This window comes from Camelina sativa, chromosome 19 (genome assembly GCF_030686135.1).
Source record: "Camelina sativa cultivar CO46 ecotype springtype chromosome 19, ASM3068613v1".
Lineage (NCBI taxonomy): Eukaryota > Viridiplantae > Streptophyta > Magnoliopsida > Brassicales > Brassicaceae > Camelina > Camelina sativa.
The window spans coordinates 27,538,586-27,559,183 of NC_141898.1; the positions used below are offsets into that span (position 1 = coordinate 27,538,586).

At 36.6% G+C, this 20,598-nt stretch overlaps 6 protein-coding genes and 1 pseudogene across 10 annotated transcripts; 6 read left to right on the top strand and 1 right to left on the bottom strand.

The window, feature by feature from the left end:
- Positions 1–120: 120 nt before the first annotated feature.
- On the top strand, positions 121–823 carry LOC104767105 (uncharacterized). The gene is given in 2 exon segments (XM_010491137.3): positions 121–255; positions 258–823. Coding segments are annotated over 2 exon segments (477 nt in total). The 5' UTR covers positions 121–149; the 3' UTR covers positions 629–823.
- Positions 644–2,448, bottom strand: LOC104767103 (uncharacterized). Of its 3 annotated transcripts, none has more exons than XR_015590479.1 (7): positions 2,261–2,426; positions 1,648–1,907; positions 1,532–1,562; positions 1,366–1,439; positions 1,139–1,266; positions 944–1,049; positions 644–843 (listed from the first exon to the last, which is right to left on the bottom strand). XR_015590479.1 is itself a non-coding variant. In XM_010491136.3 (7 exons), the coding sequence occupies exons 1-7, from the start codon at positions 2,424–2,426 to the stop codon at positions 786–788; spliced, it is 798 nt and encodes a 265-aa protein (XP_010489438.1). In that variant the 5' UTR covers positions 2,427–2,448; the 3' UTR covers positions 644–785. The 3 variants fall into 3 exon arrangements, 1 of the variants encoding a protein (XP_010489438.1); XR_015590480.1 differs by having other exon boundaries at positions 944–1,024; positions 1,366–1,458; XM_010491136.3 differs by having other exon boundaries at positions 944–1,024; positions 2,261–2,448.
- On the top strand, positions 2,349–5,011 carry LOC104767106 (SEC1 family transport protein SLY1). Its single transcript, XM_010491138.3, has 2 exons — positions 2,349–2,841; positions 3,013–5,011. The coding sequence occupies exons 1-2, from the start codon at positions 2,811–2,813 to the stop codon at positions 4,854–4,856; spliced, it is 1,875 nt and encodes a 624-aa protein (XP_010489440.1). The 5' UTR covers positions 2,349–2,810; the 3' UTR covers positions 4,857–5,011.
- LOC104767107 (uncharacterized) lies at positions 5,012–7,104 on the top strand. 2 transcript variants are annotated; one of them, XM_087500493.1, is made up of 4 exons: positions 5,197–5,413; positions 5,523–5,621; positions 5,901–6,743; positions 6,827–7,104. In XM_087500493.1, exons 2-4 carry the CDS (start codon positions 5,608–5,610, stop codon positions 6,999–7,001), a joined length of 1,032 nt encoding a protein of 343 aa, XP_087356619.1. In that variant the 5' UTR covers positions 5,197–5,413; positions 5,523–5,607; the 3' UTR covers positions 7,002–7,104. The 2 variants fall into 2 exon arrangements, with proteins under 2 accessions (XP_019096589.2, XP_087356619.1); XM_019241044.2 differs by lacking the exon at positions 5,523–5,621 and having other exon boundaries at positions 5,012–5,413.
- A 326-nt stretch (positions 7,105–7,430) lies between these two features.
- On the top strand, positions 7,431–9,284 carry LOC147921150 (transcription initiation factor TFIID subunit 14-like). The gene is made up of 6 exons (XM_087500494.1): positions 7,431–7,650; positions 7,866–7,954; positions 8,059–8,280; positions 8,373–8,566; positions 8,646–8,767; positions 9,003–9,284. The coding sequence occupies exons 1-6, from the start codon at positions 7,549–7,551 to the stop codon at positions 9,069–9,071; spliced, it is 798 nt and encodes a 265-aa protein (XP_087356620.1). The 5' UTR covers positions 7,431–7,548; the 3' UTR covers positions 9,072–9,284.
- A 4,054-nt stretch (positions 9,285–13,338) lies between these two features.
- On the top strand, positions 13,339–14,106 carry LOC147921151 (protein SMALL AUXIN UP-REGULATED RNA 10 pseudogene; annotated as a pseudogene). Its single transcript, XR_015591482.1, has one exon. The product of XR_015591482.1 is annotated as a protein SMALL AUXIN UP-REGULATED RNA 10 pseudogene (transcript).
- Positions 14,107–16,508: 2,402 nt separating this feature from the next.
- LOC104767110 (large ribosomal subunit protein uL2z) lies at positions 16,509–17,906 on the top strand. Its single transcript, XM_010491143.3, has 2 exons — positions 16,509–17,105; positions 17,464–17,906. The coding sequence occupies exons 1-2, from the start codon at positions 16,666–16,668 to the stop codon at positions 17,798–17,800; spliced, it is 777 nt and encodes a 258-aa protein (XP_010489445.1). The 5' UTR covers positions 16,509–16,665; the 3' UTR covers positions 17,801–17,906.
- Positions 17,907–20,598: the final 2,692 nt, after the last annotated feature.

Below are 20,598 nucleotides of genomic sequence, written 5' to 3' on the forward strand. Positions count from 1 at the left end.
CCAAAAGCCCGTTAATTTCGAATCGCCACGTGTCCAAAAAAGAGTGGGTCAAAGGATTCTAACGGTTGAAGATGAAAAAGCTTATCTTTTTATTGAGCAAAAAAATCGTTTCTTTCTTCATCAAAGCTTTCATCAACACACACAAAAAAATGAAAACTCTCCACTTTTTAGCTCCCAATGTTATCAATCTGAAGCAACAACAATCTTACGCACAAACCCAGTTCATGTTGCATCGTAACAACAGACGAACTCTATCGTAAACTGCGTAAACAGTGGTGGTGAGGATGAGAAGATTTCTCAGCCGTTCGATGGGGTGGAGATAAGATTCAAAAGAGGGTCGAGAAAGAAGATTAGGGAAGAGGGTTCAGGAGAAGGAGGAGGAGGAGGGCAAAACAGTAAGAAAAAAGAGACTGTTCAAAAGCCATGGGAAGAGATGACATTGAATGAGAAGGCACTGGAGCTTTACGTTGGAGAGAAAGGTTTGTTGTTTTGGCTGAACAAATTGGCTTACGCATCGATTTACATTGTCATTGGAGGTTGGATTCTTTTCCGGTTTGTCGGACCGGCGTTCAATCTTTATCAGCTCGATACGCCGCCTCTTGATCCTAAAAACATCTTGAAGGGTTAAAAAAGGTTTCTCAACTATTCAAACATTTTGAGGTTTGTATTAAAGTTTAGTTCTTGAGTAGCCAAACCGGAACAAAAGCAAACAGAGATTGAGAAATTTAATGCGTGGTTTATAGATACAATGTGTCATGCCACTAAAGAACACTCTTCATGATTCTTCATGATTCTTCAAGATTGTGTTGGTCTTGATCAAGAATTTCTCGTTTTGTCTTGCACCTAACATGAAAAAGAAAAGAGATTGTCATTGGCTTATGTTTAACTTAACTCAAATGTAAGCCAGAAGAGATTTCATCATCATCAAATAGGTGAAACCCACCTATTGCACTCTGATCGAGATGCATAATTGTGATTCTTGCAATTTGTACACATCCAGTCTCCATCACGCCATTGTTTTGCTCTATGTAATTAGTTAAAATAAAGAACTGGGAAGATGACACAACGTTCTTCAAGAGATTCTGGAAAAATTATAGTGTTTAAGAAACAATGGAGATTAGAGAGATCAATACTGTACCCCTTCCCAAGTAAAGCAGGTGTTGAATGTTGCTGTAGAAATGGAAGAGGAAGTTGCCAATTTGAGATCCTGCCAGGGCTCATACCAGGTAAAGATGCATATATTGCTAACTGTGGTTGCATGCTTGTCTGGACAAGAGCCAGAAGAAACAAAGGTTAAAGTACTAAATGCAGAAAGAAATTATAATGAATGTACTCATCACTTTATGCGGTCTAATTAATCCTTACATATCCTTGATTCAGTCTTTTGCTATCCCATTCATGAGCCAAAGCTTCTGATGCTAATCTCTTTGTTCCAAGGGCTGTGCAACCCATAACAAACTTTCCCAAAATGAAAACTCGTTTTTAAGGGATTCACAGCATTGATATGTGTTCAAATAGACAAAAGCCATACCTAGTGGAGCTGTTTCGTTGCACTTTTTGCACTGCAGGGACATACAAAACAGAAACGTGTAAACAACAAGCCAGAATTTACAAGTCGGGTTTTGCATTGTGAACAAACTTCCTCACCTGTATACGAGAGGAATAATTATGAAAACCACATCTGCAGATCCAGTCACCGTTTCTCCATTCGTTAAGAACCGAAGCTTGATTAGGGAATGCGAGCAAGGAACCAGGTTGATCAATTGGCTGAGGTCCACGGGTGAAGTAATGGAGATGAGTCTGAAGAGAAGCTCCAGGGATTGCAAGTGCTGACAATGCTACTACTTCCTTAGGTTGCCCGCATTTTTTGCACTTTTCTCGTGATGCATAATTGTTGTTAGTGCAACCTATTGCAACACCACACCACACCAAACACAGCACGCACACCACAACACACCCACCAGCAATTTCCATATACACACATAACACAGAATACACAAAACACACCTCAACCTAGTTTATAATTTATAAGTAAACCCCCCCTATTCACAATTCCAATCCGATGAATCATAAAACATTTGAAAGTTTAAGGATTTGAACTCAGAACTCATGATTCAGATCAATCCTAGTTTTGCTTCTAGTTCATTAGCACAATGGGAGAAGCTAATTCACAGTGATTTCGAAATCTCTAACGGAACAAAAGTGGTATGTAATGATACAAATCAAGAATTGAATTGATACTAGAGGAGAAAGAACGAACCAGTGCAGATCCAATCTCCGATACGAGGAAGCCACTTAGAGTTTGGAGAAGTATTGTTATCCATGAAAAGACGAGGCTGCTTGCATCTGTTACAGAATGATCTAAACGCGTAATTCCTGTTTCTGCAACCTAAACATTCCCAATCTCCTTTCCTTCCGTCTCCCATTTCTTCTTCTTCCCGGAACAACTCCAGTACGTACTCTCTCCGGCGACGAATCAATCAGAGAGGAGGGAGGAGGAGAGAGTTGACATAAATGGGCTATTTTTTGTAAAAACTGACTCGGCCCATCAGGCCCATTTTGTTTTCCAAACATCGTTCTTCTTCTTAAGTTTCATTATTCGATTTTCCAAACTTACCAGTGATTTTTGAGTTTGAGGTTTCTCTAGATCGAGTTTTTGGATTCAGATCGAGTTGTTTCTGCTGCTTTTTTTATTTCATTGTTTACCTGAATCTCTCTGAACTCATTTCGTGGAATCACCCTAATCTCGATCTGAGATTTGCAAAGACGATACATAGAGGAAGGAATAGCTCAGAATCTCTCAAGCTTCCATGGCTCTCAATCTCCGTCAGAAACAGACTGGTAAATTTCTCTCTCTGTAACTCTTATGTATGTGAATGATCTCAGTTTCTGCAAAATTATTCGTGTATTGCTTCCTAGAGATTGTGTTCGATCTATATGATTGTGAATTAGGATGAAATTAAGAAGTAAATGTTGATGTTGGATCTTTGATTTCTTTCTCTCGGTTCGCAGAATGTATAATCCGGATGTTGAATCTGAACCAACCTTTGAATCCAAGTGGAACTGCGAACGAGGAAGTTTACAAGATCTTGATCTACGACAGATTCTGCCAGAACATTCTATCACCATTGATCCATGTCAAGGATCTGCGTAAGCATGGGGTTACACTCTACTTTCTCATTGACAAAGATCGAAGACCGGTTCACGATGTTCCCGCTGTGTACTTTGTTCAGCCTACTGAATCCAACCTCCAGAGGATCGTAGCTGATGCTTCTAGATCTCTCTACGATACTTTTCATCTCAATTTCTCGTCTTCCATCCCTCGCAAGCATCTTGAAGAGCTAGCTTCTGGGACTCTTAAGTCTGGCTCTGTTGAGAAAGTCACGAAAGTGCATGATCAGTATCTGGAGTTTGTGACTCTGGAAGACAACTTGTTCTCTCTGGCTCAGCAGTCTACCTATGTTCAAATGAATGATCCAAAAGCTGGGGATAAAGAGATCGAGGAGATTATCGAAAGGGTCGCTAGTGGTTTGTTTTGTGTCTTGGTAACGCTTGGTGTTGTCCCTGTTATCCGTTGCCCTCGTGGTGGACCGGCAGAGATGGTGGCGTCTTTGTTGGATCAGAAACTGAGGGATCATCTTTTGTCCAAGAATAATCTGTTTACTGAAGGTGGCGGGTTCATGAGCTCGTTTCAGCGTCCTCTCTTGTGCATTTTCGATAGGAACTTTGAGCTCTCGGTTGGGATTCAGCATGATTTCAGGTACCGGCCTCTTGTTCATGACGTTCTCGGCTTAAAGCTGAACCGATTGAACGTTCCAGGAGAGAAAGGTGGAATGAAATCGTTTGAGCTGGATAGTGCGGACCTGTTCTGGTCAGCAAACAGTTCTCTGGAGTTTCCAGAGGTTGCTGTGGAGATTGAAACCCAGTTGAACAAGTACAAGAGAGACGTCGAAGAGGTTAACAAGAGAACGGGAGGCGGGAGCGGCGCTGAGTTTGACGGGACTGATCTGATTGGAAACACCAAACATCTCATGAACGCTGTGAACTCGCTCCCGGAGTTAACCGAGAGAAAGCAAGTGATTGACAAACACACCAACATCGCTACTGCGCTCTTAGGACATATCAAGGAGAGATCTATTGACGCTTTCACTAAGAAAGAAAGCGACATGATGATGAGAGGTGGAATCGACAGAGCCGAACTTATGGCTGCTCTGAAAGGCAAAGGGACAAAGATGGACAAGCTCCGGTTTGCAATCATGTACTTGATCTCCACAGAAACCATAAACCAGTCCGAAGTTGAAGCCGTGGAAGCAGCATTGAATGAAGCTGAGGCTGATACAAGTGCGTTTCAGTACGTGAAGAAGATCAAATCCTTAAACGTATCTCTTGCAGCTTCTTCGGCGAACTCAGCAAGCAGAAGCAACATTGTCGACTGGGCCGAGAAGCTTTATGGACAGTCTATAAGCGCGGTGACCGCAGGAGTCAAGAATCTTTTATCTAGTGATCAACAGTTGGCGGTGACTCGAACCGTTGAAGCTTTAACAGAAGGAAAACCTAACCCAGAGATCGACTCTTACCTCTTCCTAGACCCAAGAGCTCCAAAGTCTTCTAGCTCAGGTGGTAGCCACGTGAAGGGACCGTTTAGAGAAGCTATAGTGTTCATGATCGGTGGAGGTAACTATGTTGAGTACGGGAGTTTGCAGGAGCTGACTCAGAGACAGCTAACGGTAAAGAACGTTATATATGGAGCCACTGAGATTCTAACAGGAGGTGAATTGGTCGAGCAGCTTGGAGTTTTGGGAAAGAAGATGGGATTGGGTGGTCCGGTCGCTTCATCGTCATTGTCTGGTCACTGATCAGTAATACCCACTGTTGCTTTTTATTATTATTTTGGCTTTTAAGAGAGGTTTTTTTAGTTTTCTTTCTACATCAATGAAAAAATCAAATTTATAAATCTCCACTCTCCAGTGCTTGTTGTTATTTAACAGTTTATAAAACAATCTCCTATTCATTTTTGATTTTTGATTTTTTTTTTTTTTGTGAATTATGATCAAATTTTATTGATTTATTTATTGGGTAAATTTGGTAATGCAGTAGGTACAGTGTGTTCATAAATTTAATTATATTTTAAGATAATTTCTTCTAATCCTATTACAAAAAATCTATGATATTTTAATATCATATCCAAAAAAGAAAGAAAAATAAAAGTAAGAGGGAGCAACAAAAGCAAAGTAGCTTGGTTTGGTCCTTTTTTTTCTCATTTCCTGTAATTTGTCTTCGTCTCCACCTTCCAATCTCACCCGCTCTCCTCGGAAACCACAGCGACGGACGGAGGACAAGAGTTTCGCCTCTAATTTGCTCCTCGAAATCAGGAATCAGCCGGAGCGAATCTCGAACCTTATGATCTCGACTTGTGAGGATCCCTCTTTTTCCTTTTTTTTCTTTCATTGTATAATAATAAATCTTCAGCTCTTTTAAGTTTTCTTTTTTTTTTCCCCCCCGATTTATTTCGATTTCTCTAGGATTGAGTCGATTAAATCAAACAGTTTCTCGCCAGAAAAAATTATCGATTCTCTCGTTTTATTTCAATAGCTCAGATGATTGAAGATGATAATTCAACAGTTAATAACGCTCTCTCTCTCTCTCTCTCTGTTTTTTTAGTGGCTTGTGTTTCACCAGCCCAAATCATGATCACCTTTGTCTTGATCTCTGTTTTGTTAATTGTTTTAAACTTAAAACGAAGCTAAAAAAAGGCTAATGTGTTGGTCTTGAATCTGCATTTTTGATAAGAGTTAAACTCATCTTTACCATTGTTTTGAAGCTAGATCTGCCCTTTTTAAAAGCTTCTTTGTTTTTTTTTTTTGGGGTTTGAAGCTTTCTTCTTTCTAACTTATTTGCAGGCTGAAGAGGCTGGGGATGGCTGGTAAAGAGGATACTACTGATTTATCTACACAAGAGTCTTTGATCAAGGGAGCCACTGAGTTATGGAAGAGTGAATTGGAATCTCGTCGGTTGCAGGTAGATAGGTTAGAAGCTCAACTTGTGGATGTCAAGGCTTACCTTGAGTTTCGTTCTGAAGAAGATGCCAGGAAGGAGTTAAGTGCTCTTTCCGGTAGGGTCAGATCGACTGCTACAATGTTGCGCTATTTGAGATCAAAAGCTAGAGTCTTGGCTATTCCTGATCTAGCGAATGTGGAACAGATCGAACTGAAAGGATTAGACCTTGCTGAGAAAGATGGTGGTTCATCATCTTCTGCAGGTGATAGGAGCACTAATCCTGAAACCAGTAGGTACCGTGGCTCCTTGGGTATAGAGGATGGAGCTTATACTAATGAGATGCTCCAATCCATAGAGACTGTTACTGATGTGCTGGAATCTCTTGTGAGGAGGGTTACAGCAGCAGAATCTGAGTCGGCTGTTCAAAAGGAGAGGGCACTTTTGGGCGAGGAAGAAGTCAGTAGGAAGACAGTCCAAATCGAGAATTTGGCCTTGAAGTTAGAAGAGATGGAAAGGTTTGCTCATGGGACTAATAGTGTTCTAAACGAAATGCGGGAAAGGATTGAGGAACTAGTTGAAGAGACGATGAGACAGAGGGAAAAAGCTGTGGAAAACGAAGAGGAGCTTTCTCGTGTGAAGAGAGAGTTCGAGTCGCTTAAAAGCTATGTCAGTACTTTTACCAATGTTAGAGAAACACTTCTTTCCTCGGAGAGACAATTCAAAACCATAGAAGAGCTCTTTGAACGGTCAGTCCTCATATCTTCTTTATGCAACTATTTCATCACTCCTTGTGTCTCCATTTGTTCCAATTTTGTGAATGGTGAAACAGGCTGGTTACTAAGACGACGCAATTAGAAGGCGAGAAGGCACAAAAGGAGGTTGAAGTTCAGAAACTGATGGAGGAGAACGTGAAACTGACGGCACTCCTCGACAAGAAAGAAGCTCAGCTTCTAGCTTTGAACGAACAATGCAAAGTCATGGCTCTGAGTGCATCAAACATATGAATTTTTGCTATCTTTCTTTGCATTGTTGTTGACTCATCATCCATCTCTTGTTATTACATGACAATGCTTTCACAGAAGTAGATGATGCAATCTTCTTCCTTCATTGTTCCTTTGTTTTCAGATAAAAGCAAAACATTCTTGTAATCTGTAGATTCTTATTATGGCCCTTCTGGATGCATAACCAAAAAAATGATCAGTCTTTTTTTTTTTTTTTTTTTGTTTTTGGCAAACGTTCAGTCTTTGTTTCCTTAACTCCAAAAAACGACAGGTAGTTCTTACGTCCGTATATAAGACGGCACAAAGTATTGATACAGATTGCCAACGTGTCAAAATTGTGAATGACGTGGCAGAGAGAATTAACCAACGTCTTTTATCCACGTCTCATACGCAATGACGTGGCTCTCTGTTCCGTACGACTTGACTTGTGTTGAAGTGTTTATCTCTAAAACCCCAAATCGATCGTTTTGGTTTCCCTCCTCTGCGATCGGCGAAAGAGAAAAAAAGAGAGTTGAACAGTGCGATTTCGAAAGCAATTTCTTCGGTTGCCATGGAGTCTGATATGGAGGTTATGTCTGAAACTGATGCGTCTCCTCCCCAGAAGCTACGTATGTTCGGAATGGGTAGAACAATTGATGATCGCGAAGATGAGGTACATTGTTCTGTTGTCGATAAAACCCTAAAAATGCCACCTTTGATTCTTTCTCCGATTAATTATTTTGTTAGGTTTCGTTTTCTTAGTTTCTCGTGTCTTCGATTATGCATGAAAACTATGAAAGTTTCGATTTTTAATCGTCTTCGGAAATTTTGAAATGTTCAAGGTTCTGAATTTTTTTTTAGTTTTTTTTTTTAAATGTGATTTGGTAGAGTGGGAGAAGAAGGATCAAAGATGTTGAAGTTTATCTTCCAATTGTGTGTGGATCGGTTGCTTTTTTTCTTGGAAAGAGAGCCACTGAGTGAGTGATTTTTATCTCTTTTTTTCATGTTCCGACTTCAAGAGTTGTTATGGTAATGCTCCAATCTTTGATCTTTTTTTGGGTTTTATGTTTACGTGAACTAGATATCGAACACATAAGTGGACTGTCTATGTACGTGGAGCTACGAATGAGGATCTTGGTGTGGTTATCAAGCGGGTCATCTTCCATTTGCATCCAAGTTTTAAGAACCCAACTAGAGTCGTTGATTCTCCTCCCTTTGCATTGTCTGAGTGTGGTTGGGGAGAATTCAAAATCGACATTACTGTTTTCCTCCATACCGATGTCTGTGAAAAGAAGTTGGAGTTGTGAGTTTCCCCATGTGTGATTGTGAGTTTTCAGTGGTGATCTTAAGTTGTGGTTTATATACATCTGAAGAGCTATTGAACATTCTTTGCAGGTCTCATGTCTTAAAGCTGAACCCGGAGAATGAATATGGTTCTGTTCCTAAGTCTATCAAGATACCAGTTGTCGCTGAGTCTTACAATGAAATTGTCTTCCCTGATCCTTTTGAGAGTTTCCTCACCCGTGTTTATAATCACCCTGCCGTGCACATCTCTAACCTTCCAGATGGTTTCAACCTGCCTCCTACAGGTACATTCTTGTTCTGGTCTCTAGTGAAGGAACAGTTTTTGCCAGAAGCATGGTTAATTCTCACATTGTAATGTTGCAGGAGTTGCTGATACGTATCATCAGTTGAGAAATGGAGACACTAAGGATCATCCACTCAGTCAATGGTTTTTGACGTTTTCAGAAGCAGATGAGCTTTTTACACTTACGGCAGCTCGTCAGAAGGTTTCTGCATTTCTACTTCACTTTCAATTTCTTATATTTCATTAATAGAATTGCTCACATTTAACGTGGATTTCTTAAATGATACAGCTACAATTTCCTCTGCTCAAACTTAAATAGCAGTTAGACTTGGGGAGCATTCTTGTTTGGCTTTGTGACAAAGCCTTTGTCTTGATTTTTATAGAATTGTGTTAGAAATTCTTATTAACCGACTGTATGTATAATCTTAATCTAATAGGTGCAAGCTGATATCGCCAAGCTAAAACGACAGCTGATCATGGTAGATGGGCAACCTGAAGGACTTTAGTCTTCCTCTGGCTACTAATGTTGATGATCATAAAGGAGTTTGCGCAGAAAATTTTTGTGATACCGTTAACAAATCTCGATGGGGGTTTAAAACCTGAGATGTCTTAATATCTGAGCAACTGTGCTAACTGTTAGAACATGTAAAAAAAGAACCTCTTTGTAGTCAATATCGGTGTCTGTACCTACAAAGTACTAATGCTTATGCTTTTGTTCATTTTGTTTGCTTTTTTGTTACAAGTTTCTCTCAAACATAAGCATCATAGGTTTGCAGCTCGTTGGTGAACATGTGAAAACACAACTTACACCTAACATTTCTAAATGGTTTGTTTGATTTCATCATGTTGTTTGACATAGTATCCTAAAGGTAAAGCTCTGTATCTTTCATGCTTTCATTGGATTGCAGAGGAGGCATTGAGAAACCGGTATTGTCTACTAATTGTCATTTTCATAGGAAGATTGAATCGAATTTAGGCATTTGCAGACTTGTTTAGTTTATAGAAGAGACACACATTCACTTCTCACTGAGAGGGGACCTTGACAATGACGTTTATCAGGCTCTTGTTAAGTGAAATTCAAAAAAATCACATGTGACCTTGGAAACCGAAAGAGGGAGAGAGACAAAGATGTCGAAATCATTGTTTCTCATTGTGGCCATAGAACATGGGAAATGAACTTCCCCACTTTAGGGTTATCCAAGAAATGAAACTGGTGGCTCATAGTTGAAGGTGAAGAATATATGTCTGTTTATGTATTATGACCCCTCTTTGCTTAGGTGGTGTTTTAGGTTTTTGGATAGTATCCACATGGGAGAGTCTTATGATTTCAAGACAATGGACCCTTCACACATCAGCCTCTTCTTATTTTCTTGACTCTTCTATTTCCAATTCCTTGTCTTCTTCTTGTTTCTTTATCAATCTATTTTTCCCCAATCTATTTCTCTTTGATTTTACCCTCCAAATAACATCTTTACCCTCAATTTGCAAAAAAAAAAAAAAAAAAAAAAAAAGACAGATCAAACCCACAGAAAAAAATCGAAATTTAACTCATAATCTAGTCATGCTACTTTCAAAATTTGAAAATGACAAATAATTTATATATCAAATCTAAACTATCATGACGAGAAGTGTAAATATATTCTTCGAATTTGAAAACTTAATATATGTTACTTATGTCAAAAACAAAAAAATGTTACTTGTAGTTTTGTCCCAAAATATACATAAATTCAACTTTCTTGTAGTTTTGTCCTAAAATATACACAAATTTAACTTACATGAGTTACATCTAACATTATTTGCAAGTTAGAGTATATTTGTAAAAAAGAAAGTGCTATTTATTTTTTTGTTAATTCTTGAGGTGTTTATGTTGAACATGCGACTTTCTGTGATCATATCTATATATATTTTTTTAAAAATCTTATAATCTGTGCTTAATAATATAAATTTAAATTTATTAATAGAACATGCAACAACTAAATTAAAAGTTGGGGCGACCGAATAAATCTTTAAAAAAAAATTCACGAACTTTGAATTTTTTTAAAACTCAAGATCCGATAACCAGTACTAAATCTCATAAAATTTGTCACCAAAAACTTAAAATTTTGTTGATTACTTATAGTTTTATGATTTTTAATTTTGAATAATATATAAATATTACTTATAGGTTTATGATTTTTAATTTAAATAATATATAAAAAATATAAAACATATAAATCAATAAAGAAATTATTATAAAATCAGTATATTAAAAGATGAGACAATTAGACTAATGAGAGAATGGAAAAAAAATGAATGAGTTTCATTCAACCATTTATAATTGAACGGATTGAATCATTTTCTTAACTTATTTTATCTCAATAATAATAATATAACTAAATACTTATTCAACTCTTTTAACTTCTTAGTTTAAATCATCCATTTGCATTCAAGGAAGATTTATCAATCATAGATTCGAAGTGTTGGGGCTTTCGGTTGATGTCAACACTCAACGAGGAATGAATTGATAGTGTCTCCGAGTTACAACCACAACAGGTGGCGCCATTTATATTCAGCCATACATCACATCATCTCACTGTCCCACTCTTCGATCCCACACCACTCATCTTTTTGACTTTTCTTTACTTGTTTTTTCTTCTTAGACTAACTTGTGTTTCTCTTTGTATATAATGTTGAATAAAAGTGATCTAATAAGTGACATCGCTTTTGATTTGGGTGGCTTAAAAGTGAAATAACAATAAGGACGGCAAGAAATTACCAAGGTTTTATACTAAGAAAAACGTTTCTAGTATGCTTTTGATTCATTATGAATTTTGATCCAATAAGAAAAGTTAAAAAAAAGAAGAAGAAGAAGTTGAACGTTGACAAAGAGAAATAAAGAAGGTATAGTATCATTAAGGACGGCGAAGAAGTACGTGAACACAAGCATCGGCCTCGATGATGATGGCTTTCATAACAAAACAAAAGATTAGGTTCGAGCCTAAAGCATTAATGTTCTAATTTTCACATGGGAACATATATCCTTTATCATTATCTTTTTTATATATAGGATATATGTATTATTAAAAGACAAAATGAAAATTGACAAAGAAACGATCATCATCTCAAGAGTATTTTCTTTAACAAAAAAATTATCTCAAGAGTATTTCAGAATATGTATAGATTCTAATAACCATTATTGAAGAAAAAAAATGGTATAAAAAAAACATATAATATGGACTTTCAAGTGATTTAAAAAAAAAAAAGTGAAACAGTGGTGATTCAGTCACAAGGGTGTAGAAACAAAATCTCTATCTATTGGATATACATTTTTGGTCACTATTGTAAAATCTGAAATGTTAACTCTAAAGATTAGTTTTGTCTTAGATCAAGATGACATTGTTCGAAGAGAGAAATAAAAACAAAAAAAAAATAACAACAACGTGTCCTCTTATGTTTTTTGTTTTTGATGAGGCAAAATATATATATATATATATATATATTTTCTGTTACGTTTCAATAATGTACAATTGTAATTAACAAAATACACTTGTACGTATATGCAAAATAAAGACAATGGTTTTGCGCAATCTTTTATGTCGAGTCCTTATATATATGTATCTCGTCAAGTACGTACTTTTGTTACAACTTACAAATCTCTTTTACTTCGTCCGTAATCTATGTACAACTGTACATTAAATAGATATGTATCTAACGGGGCCATTGGCTCATTTATATGATATTTAAAGGGACGTAAGAGAAGAAAATGGACATTTGTTTTGTAAACTTGTCTAAGTATGTAAAGGCAATAAGAGACATTGTAGGGCAATGTTATAGTCCCTACCAAACTTTGTTTTGTATACATTCTTTCACAGTTTTTATTGCATCTCTCTCTTGTCCTTGTTGGTTCTGTCCTCGATGTTTTATTTGCCCTCACCTCCTACATCTCACATGATTTTGCTTTCACAAGAACAAAGAATCTAGCTAGGTGTCCTAATGAATCAAAACAGGAAATTTGATTGGTTTAATTAGTTTTTTTCTTCATATATGATTTATATAGATATCATTAGTATTTTTTTCTATTTATGTGATTAGCTTTAGGAAGTTCAGTTTCATCGGACTTAAGTCTCTGGAATACATTGTACCCGCCATCTTAATTTGGAAGGCCTAGTGAAACTAGAACTCGAATCCATGTACGGGGTTCATGCTTTGCCACAAATTCACAAATTAATTTTGTAATTTTTTCCCCCAAAATATACATATACGTGTTTACGTGTGTTTTAATTGATTTTTATCCAATGCAAAACCACTCATGTGTTTCTAATGGTTAGTCGTCGATTTTGATTTTTTGGGTACGAGATACATATAAATCTAGCTAATCACAAATTGTGTCAACGTCATAATAATCAATCTAATTATGATCTAAAATATTGTAAGGTAACCAAATTATGAAGGTATACAGTTTTTAGTTTTACCTATTGTTATTTGTTAGTCAACATAATTTGATATTTTGTCCTTGTATATTTACATGCAAATTTGAATGTAACATACATTTAATACATATATGATATTATTGTCACTATTTGGTCAACGTCATAAGGAACCAAACCTATATTTATTTGCAATCAATAACTATACTACCCAATTTGATGACAAAAGAAAAAAGAAAAAAACTATACACCCAATTTATAAAGGTATAGTAAAATACTGCATCAACTATCATCAATATATTAATTTATTAGCCTTCTAAACTGTCCATATAAATACTTCTCCATTGTACCCCTTACCTCCATATCATTCTTCAATCAAAAACTAAATCCACGAAAAACAAAAGAAGAAAAGAAAAGAAGAACAATGGCAATAAAGAGATCGAGCAAAGCAACGTTGTCTCAAAAGGCATCTATCAAGCAAATGGTAAAGAGATGCTCGAGTCTAAGAAAGATGAAGAACCAAGAAGATGATCTTCCTCAAGACGTGCCAAAAGGTCATTTTCCGGTTTACGTTGGACAGAACCGAAGTCGGTACATCGTTCCCATTTCTTGGCTCGACCACTCCGAGTTCCAAACTTTGCTCCACCGAGCTGAGGAAGAGTTTGGGTTTAACCATGATATGGGTATAACCTTGCCTTGTGATGAAGTCTTCTTCAGGTCACTTATCTCCATGTTTAGATAAAGCTCGATCTTCTTAGATTCTTGAAGATAGATCCAAAAACAAGAAACAAAAAAAGTCATTTTTAAGGATTTTCTGATTAAGACGGAAGAACATGGCTAAGAAGCTTCGTTAGGCATTATTAACCCGTTTGGGGTTTTTTTCATTCTTTTTCTTAAACTAAATTTGTTAGTAATCTTAATATTTTGTAATAGTTGGGGTTGGGTGGAGTGGGAGACTTTTTCCCTCAAGGCAACGTAAAAAGGTTGACTGTTCATCTTGAGAGGATTATAGCTAGTTAACTCTCTACAAATTAATTGGTTATGATCATTGATCATCTTGTGGACTTGTGGTAACGATGTTTATGTATTATATGAATCCGCATAGTTAATATATGTTGAGATTTTTTTTATATTATATACATGGATGCTCCAAGTCCAACAATTCATAACTCACGTTCTTAACTCACGTTCTTAACCTTTTAATTTGACTAAAACTATTCAACCGTATATCACGGCTGCCATTTGTCAAAAATAGTGATAGAAATATATAACACATTCGATATTTTAATTTAGTCACCTCAATAGAATTGCTATTGCTATAATGTATGTATGTAGTATTTTATTGTTGGAGTGTTAATTACCGTATTTGTTTCATTTCTTTTACCATGTACGTAGTCTTAATTAGCAAGTAGTAGTAATACTCTAAAAAGATTTGATTATGTGTAATGATATCAATTATTGAGTCAGATTTTTTTGATAGATCATTATGGTCCTACCAAACCCAGTCCCTCCACATATTTTGTATCTATGCGTATTATTTATGGTTGTTACCTAAAACCAAAAGAATCTTCCGTAATACAGATTAGCTAATTTGATGTCCCCATTATGTTTTATCTTGAGCAGAACACATAGATCGCCAAACTATCATGTCCACCTTCCTAGCAAAGCAGAATGGTATCATGATCACATTAATCTTCTTCATTTCTCTTCTTTTTTGGATAACAATTTTAAAAATGCATTGTCCCCTCTGAAGCTAGTTTGCCCATATTATGTGTTCTCAAACAATTGTTTATTTTTGAATTAAAATATGCTATTGTTGACATCATAGATGCTAGTGGATATATCATCGACGAATTAGAAATGTTTTCATAATCATATCCAGTTTCATAACATCATCTCATCATTTTATAATAACCTATTAATAACCTATATCTCAAACTCAAAGTATCATAAGACTCATTGTTATATATATAGTATTTCATCTAGATTCATCAGCTTGATATTAATTTATCTTAAGTTCAAATCAGTTTTAAGTAAATAATATTGCGATTTACTAATTTTGATTTCGGTTAGCGTCCTCGTTAATCTGAATTTATAATCCGGATTGGACAAAGTACTACAAACCGTAGGTTAGTAACATATAAAAATGGTCTGCTCAGAAGCTAGCTTGCCCATATTATGTGTTTCTCCAAATAATTGTTTATTGTTATTTTGGAGGTGTTTTTTTGCATTAAATAAGTTATTGTTGCCATTATACATGCTAGTGGTATATTATATACGTCATCTTCATTTGGTAAACCAGATGTAATATATGGATGCAAATGTTATTATTGTTCGTTTAGTAACAGTTAGGAACTCATCTAGATACAATATCTGGATACATTTTAAAAAATCATCCAAAAAACTGAATTTCTGGATGAAATTTTTTAGAGAGTTTGGATGAGATAAACTCATCAATAATTTGTAAAAGTCAAAAATACCCCTATTTAATTAAATAATTACAAAATATTTTTTCTCAATTCTAATATACGTACAACTCTAAAATTCCAATTTTTCACCTACCAACCTGCAAAATCTCATTTTTCTCTAAACCCGCAAAATCTCGTTTTCCCGCCAAAACCGCAAAATTTCGCTTTTCCCATCAAACCGCAAAATTTTGTTTTCCTACCAAAAAACACAAAACATGAAAACTTGTTTTCCCGCCAAAACCAAAAATTTACGTTTTCCGTCAAACCACATAGTTACGTTTTCCGTCAAAACCGCAAAATTACGTTTTCCCGCCAAAAACGCAAAATTATGTTTTCCCGTCAAAACTGCAAAGTTACGTTTTCCGCCAAACTCGCGAAATCTCGTTTACCCGCCAAAACCGCAAAATCTCGTTTTCCCGCCAAAATCTCGTTTTTCCGCCAAAACCACAAAATTATGTTTTCCCGCCAAAATCGCAAAATCTTGTTTTTCTGCCAAAACCACAAAATCTATTTTTCCGCCAAAACTGCAAAATTACGTTTTTCGGCAAAAAAATGCAAAATTTTATTTTCTCGCCAAACTCGCAAAATCTTGTTTTCCCGCCAAAACTGCAAAATTTTGTTTTTCTACCAAAAATACAAAATCTCATTTTTAAATATTTATATAATATATATGAAAATAAGTAAAAAAACATAAGTAAATTTAAACCACTAAAACATATTTAACATAAAATAAAGGTTTTTTTGGTATTTTACATATATTATATTGAGATACAATATCAAATTATAAGACAAACATAATTGAATCGAAATACAATTTATGAATACATGAACGAAAACACAAACGAACATTATCTAGATGTTGCGTCCATATACTGCAACTTGATACTGCATCTAGATATTATTATTTGCCATTTTGATCCGGTCAGCAACCGGATTAATCGGTCTGATCTGAATCCGAAATCCGGGACTAAACATACCGAATAGGGGGACTCTCTCATCAATGTGATGGGGTTTGGAAGATTCTTGTACAAGGGCTTTTTTCTCAGCGTTATAGGTTTGGGTTTCATATGGCCCATATCGATCGAAGTAATCCATAAAGGCCCATTAGGGTTTGAACAAACGTCAGGTTGCAGGATAAAAGGGCGAATTTTACACTCATAGTAAGTTGGATCTCAAAACCCTAAAAAAATTGTAAACATCGTCGCCGCCGCCGAGAGCATTCCACCATGGGTCGTGTCATCAGAGCTCAACGTAAGGGAGCGGGTTCCGTCTTCAAATCCCACACTCACCACCGCAAAGGTCCGGCCAAGTTCCGCAGCCTCGATTTCGGCGAGCGAAATGGTTACCTCAAGGGCGTCGTGACGGAGATCATCCACGATCCAGGACGTGGTGCGCCGCTTGCTCGCGTCACTTTCCGTCATCCTTTCCGTTTCAAGAAACAGAAGGAGCTCTTCGTTGCCGCCGAAGGTATGTACACCGGTCAGTTCTTGTACTGCGGTAAGAAAGCTACTCTCGTCGTCGGAAATGTTCTCCCTCTTAGATCTATCCCTGAAGGAGCCGTCGTCTGCAACGTTGAGCATCACGTTGGTGACCGTGGTGTCCTCGCTAGAGCTTCAGGTGATTACGCCATTGTTATCGCTCACAACCCCGACAACGACACCACTAGGTTTGTTTCTCTAATCCAATCTTTTGTAACTCGTAATTACACATTTCATGGTTTGCTGTTGATAACATTTTCAGATCTGAGTATTGTTTGGTGGTTGATTATGATGATTTGAATGAATTGCTTATATATCATTTTCAGATTTGTCGATTGTTTAGTGTAGCTTATGCTGCTCGTAATGGAATCATTTCGTCATTTAGAAAGTGGGAAAGCTATTGTAAATGCTAATATGATATTGATTGTAGCATTTGATTCAATATCTATGATTATACTGCTATTTTGTGGTAGTTAACAATGTATTTGTTTGTTACTTTTGGTATTTCACAATGACTAATAATACATGATGAAATGGTTTGGATAGGGTTAAGTTGCCGTCTGGTTCCAAGAAGATTGTCCCAAGTGGATGCAGGGCTATGATTGGTCAAGTTGCTGGGGGTGGAAGAACTGAGAAGCCAATGCTCAAGGCAGGAAACGCGTACCACAAGTATCGTGTGAAGAGAAACTCATGGCCTAAGGTTCGTGGTGTGGCTATGAATCCAGTGGAGCATCCTCATGGAGGTGGTAACCATCAGCACATTGGTCACGCCAGTACTGTTAGGCGTGATGCACCACCAGGGCAGAAGGTTGGTCTTATTGCTGCAAGGAGGACTGGTCGTCTCAGAGGTCAAGCTGCTGCTTCAGCCGCCAAGGCCGACTAGAGTTAAACATAAACTTTTGTTTCTCAGTTTTCTATGTTTCAAGTTTTGTTGTCTGTGTTTCGTTTTGAACCTTGTTCTGAAATCCTAAAAGATTTTTATGACCTTATTCTCTCTCTCTCGAAAAGCTTATGTTATGCTATGCATCATACTGCATTTTTTCATTACACAATGTTTTTCGTTTTGTGCTATTGCGTATATTGAAAATTATGTACTTTTTAAGTATTACGTGTAAAGTGCAAGCGTGAATTTTTATTTCTCATTCATTCTAGAAATCTTTACCCAAGTGCTCTTGTTTCAACGATATTGCACTTGAAAGTATTCGGTTTGTTTCTTTTGTGAATCTTGAAATTTTTTAATACATAAAGCGTAACTTGTTTCTGATACCGGAAGAAAATATTAGTAAACTGGATGATTAAACCGGTAATTGAGTTGTATGTTTTAAGACTTTAAGTAGTAATTATTAGAGGCAATATCACCAACTCTTGTCTCGTTAAAGTGGTGGTGACTCAGCATGGTTGAGAGTCTCACCAGGGTTCGAGAGTTGGTGGTACCCTGCTCGCTACCGGCAGGGTCGTCTATTGCAGAGAATCATGCCTTTGTTAAATAGCCGAATTGAAGTAATTTAAATTACTTTTGATTTAAGCGTGCTGCAAACCTTCTCGGTGATTCCCAAGGCTTCCATGTGCGTGCCTAAAATGGACTCATCATGTAGTCTTCTTGTAAATGCATATCTTGATGAAAACATTATTTTTGATTGTAGCTTTTCTATTTTGCTTTTGAGCTGATTCTATGATTAATCATTCTCTTTTAGTATACAACAATATATCTTTGGTTTATACATTCTGTAGTTTCACAAGACGAATTTAATCATATGTTTTGACAGGATTAAGAATCTAAGATGCCATCATGTTTCGAAGAAGATTGTCCCCAATGGTTGCAGGGCTATGATTGGTCAAGTTGGTGGTGAGAGAAGCCGATTCTCAAGGCAGGTAACTCGTGCCACTACTACTAGTACCTTATTGTGAAGAGAAACTCATGGGCCATGCACTAAGGTTCGTTTGTGGCTATGAATTCGATCTAGATGGAAGAAGCAGGGTGATCATCAACACAATGGTAATGTCAGAACGGTTAGGGTTGACGCACCTCGACAGAAGGTTGGTCTTATTGCAATGCTGGTAGGAGGTTCGTTCCGTTCCCTGGTACAGCCACCAGTGCTGACTAGCTAGGGTTGTTTAACCATATATATGTTTCTGTTTTCTATATATGTTTCAAGTTTTGTTGTCTTGTATTTTCCGTTTGGACCTTGTTTCTCTAGTGCTACGATAATCTTAGTCTTTTCTCTCCAAAAGCTTATAGTATACATATAAATTTCCAAATTTTCATCACCAGTTTTTGATTATCGTTGAGCTTTTTCATTTTGTTCTCTTGGTGAATTTTTGATTACCGTAATCTTTAACGAACCCGTAATTAAACCGAGAATTGATCAGTTGTAGTATGTTTTTTGATCTATATATAAATCTTTAGCGAACCGTAGTAAACCGGGTAATTGAGTTGTGCGCTTAAGTAATTATTAAATAGGGATTAGGTCACCAATTCTCACCCATCAAAGTGGTATAAGTGACTCGGCATGTGTTGAGTGTTTCTCACCAGGGAACGAGTGACGTATTGGTATACCGCAGACTCACGGTATTTCCCTAGCAATTGAGGGAGTCTATCACAGAGAGAATCATTCCTTTGGTGTGGTAGCAGAATTAAGGTAATCTAAATTACCTCTTTTTAATTCAAATTACGGTAAGAAATCTGCATCATGGAGATGTACGTGCAGAACTAAAAAGCTTAATGGAAGGCGACTGAAAACCGTGACTTTATTCAACCTTCCATCAAATCTCACCTCCTTTTGTTTCAAACGTACCAAAACTTCCCATCGAGAGCCCTTATGCTGCTTATGCTCCGGACAGGCCATGTTCCCATCAGACTTACTATAAAACGACTCTCATCAGCGCCAACATCCACCGTTGAAGGCTCCTTGAAAAGGAAAACCTTCTAAAACACTCAAGGGTTTCTGACCCTCTAGATTTGTGTTGCTCTTGCTCTATAACTGTCTTCAGGTTGAATATGATCCAAGGATGTTTAGTTATCGTTCTGGTCTAGCCATGATTCCAGACAAGTGTTTGGACAATGTCCTGATGTATAGAGGAAGTAAATCTCCACAGTAGCTGTTTGGCCCTAAATCTAAAAAAACTGAATCTTTTTGAACAAAAGTTGAGAAGGACTACTTAATTAGTTCCAAGGCGTCAGATAAACAAACAACTTATTAACCTAATGTTTGCTCTCACTCAAAGCACTCAAACATGGCTAAAGTTTAGTAAAGCTAATTAATCCCTCATATATTGTATTCCCTCCGTTTCAAAATATAGGATGTTTTAACTAAAGTACGCAAATTAAGAAATCTTTACTTTTAACAAGTTTAACCAATCAGAAACAATACTGCATGATATAAAATACTAAACTAATCTAAAAGTTGCATAGAAACTTAAAAACATCTTATATTATGAAACAAAAAACTTCTCTAAAACATCTTATATTTTGAAACATCTTATATAAACTATGAACTATAAAGTGGCCTATATTTTGAACAGCTTAATAGTTCTTTGCAAGGCTAATTCCGTAAGAGTTTTATTTATTTATTCATATACATAATGCAACTTCACATTGTCACAAAGGACAAGTTAATCTTAACAGCTTCGTAGCCACTCCTGCTTCATATTTCTTATCAGACCAATTGTTTGTTGAAGTAA